The sequence below is a fragment of the Saccostrea cucullata genome, unplaced genomic scaffold (genome assembly GCF_032062105.1).
Source record: "Saccostrea cucullata isolate Sc308-1 unplaced genomic scaffold, CSIRO_AGI_Scuc_v1 ctg21006, whole genome shotgun sequence".
Lineage (NCBI taxonomy): Eukaryota > Metazoa > Mollusca > Bivalvia > Ostreida > Ostreidae > Saccostrea > Saccostrea cuccullata.
The window spans coordinates 3,243-5,554 of NW_026934856.1; the positions used below are offsets into that span (position 1 = coordinate 3,243).

The 2,312-nt window shown below is 34.6% G+C and overlaps 1 protein-coding gene across 1 annotated transcript; it reads left to right on the forward strand.

Moving 5' to 3' along the window:
• Positions 1-953: 953 nt before the first annotated feature.
• LOC134241451 (uncharacterized) lies at positions 954-2,048 on the forward strand. The gene has a single exon (XM_062723494.1). The coding sequence runs from the start codon at positions 954-956 to the stop codon at positions 2,046-2,048; it is 1,095 nt and encodes a 364-aa protein (XP_062579478.1).
• Positions 2,049-2,312: the final 264 nt, after the last annotated feature.

The window sequence follows — 2,312 nt, forward strand, 5'->3', positions numbered from 1 at the left end:
ACAGGGTTGAGGAGGTCCTCTCTGTCTAAATCCATGGCTTTTTTAATAGCATTATCAATAATTTTTTTGGGATAACTTTGTTTCCTTAATACTCTTTCAGTTCTTGTAGTCTTTGTATTTTGGTTGTTTCCTTATTTACGATGGTGCATATTCTCCTTGCTAAATTATAAGGGATGGCTCGTTTTCGTATGCCGTGGATGGCACGAATTAAAATGAAGGTACTGATGCGTGTCTGTTGGCTTGTAATAGATATCTGTCAAAATGACATCGTTTTCCTTAATTACCATGATGTCCAGAAATGGAATTCTATCTGTACTTTCCTCCGCTGTAAATCTTATATCAGGATTAAGTTCATTCAGTAATGTTTTAAAGGTAGACAATTCGTTGTTACTGTATTTCCAAACAATAAAACAGTCGTCCAGATATCTTTTCCAGTTGTTAGTAATATAAAGTTTCACCTCTTCGTTGAACTGCTCTTCCACTTTCTTATACATTTTTTCTTCTAAGTATCCTAATGTTAATGTGGCATATGTAGGGGCCATCTTTGTGCCCATAGCACATAATAATAATATCAATTCATAATAACGAATAGTCAAGAATTAAGGACCGATATTAAAGAATATACAAGAAAATTGAGACTAGCGGAATATTTTAATAAAGAAAACGAGAGTGATTCAGATTCAGAATATTGGAAGAAGACCTCGTAACGCAACAAATCTCACTTTAACCCTAAAAAAGGACGAAACGAAATTCTAGATGTTGTTTGTGAGACATTAAATACTTTGCCGCTGAATAAAAACAAAAACCAAAAAATAAAATGGAATCTAACAAAAGAAGAGAAGAATGCACTTCAATCATTGTCGAATGATGAATCCATTGTTATAAAAGAAGCGGACAAAGGTGGCGCAATTGTAATCATGGATTCTAATTTTTATAAAGTTCATATAATGAACATGCTATCGAATACGGAGTACTACGAAGAAATTCCAAACAACAACGACAAAAAAACAATGCAAAAAATTAAGAATCTTTTGAAACGCCATAAAACTACATCAAGTTTAACAGAGAAAGAGGAAGACTTCTTAACGAATTATGAATACAGTGAAAGCATTTTTTATGGACTACCAAAGATTCATAAATCTAGACAAATAAAAGAGGCTATCAAATCCCAGTGCTCGGAATACATAATCTGTCCCTATCCAGAAGATCTCACATTTCGACCAATAGTAGGTGGGCCATCGGCACCAACACAGAGACTTAGTCATCTACTAGACATTCTTCTAAAACCGTTATGTTCTGGAGTCAAAAGTTATGTACGAGATGACTTTGATTTTCTACGTCATTTACCCGAGAAAGTGGAAAATAACAGTGAACTCGTTACACTGGATGTAATAAACTTGTACAGCAATATATCAAGTTCCCTAGGACTAGAAGCCGTGGATTACTGGATAAGTAAAAATCCCGAAAAAATTAACGGCAGATTTACAAAGGATTTTATATCAGAAGCAACAGAAATAGTACTATCAAATAATACATTCGCGTTTAATGGAAAACATTTTAAACAAATAAAAGGAACGGCTATGGGCACAAAGATGGCCCCTACATATGCCACATTAACATTAGGATACTTAGAAGAAAAAATGTATAAGAAAGTGGAAGAGCAGTTCAACGAAGAGGTGAAACTTTATATTACTAACAACTGGAAAAGATATCTGGACGACTGTTTTATTGTTTGGAAATACAGTAACAACGAATTGTCTACCTTTAAAACATTACTGAATGAACTTAATCCTGATATAAGATTTACAGCGGAGGAAAGTACAGATAGAATTCCATTTCTGGACATCATGGTAATTAAGGAAAACGATGTCATTTTGACAGATATCTATTACAAGCCAACAGACACGCATCAGTACCTTCATTTTAATTCGTGCCATCCACGGCATACAAAACGAGCCATCCCTTATAATTTAGCAAGGAGAATATGCACCATCGTAAATAAGGAAACAACCAAAATACAAAGACTACAAGAACTGAAAGAGTATTAAGGAAACAAAGTTATCCCGAAAAAATTATTGATAATGCTATTAAAAAAGCCATGGATTTAGACAGAGAGGACCTCCTCAACCCTGTGCAACAAAACAAGACGGATTCCAGGATCTTGCCTTTAGTAACGACCCATAATCCCCAGAATACAAACGTTGCACCGATTGTTTACCAACTCAACGACGTTTTGAAAACCGACGAAACTATGTCTAAAATATTTAAAAATCGGAAATTCATAAACAGTAGGAGGCAGCCGAAGAACCTCA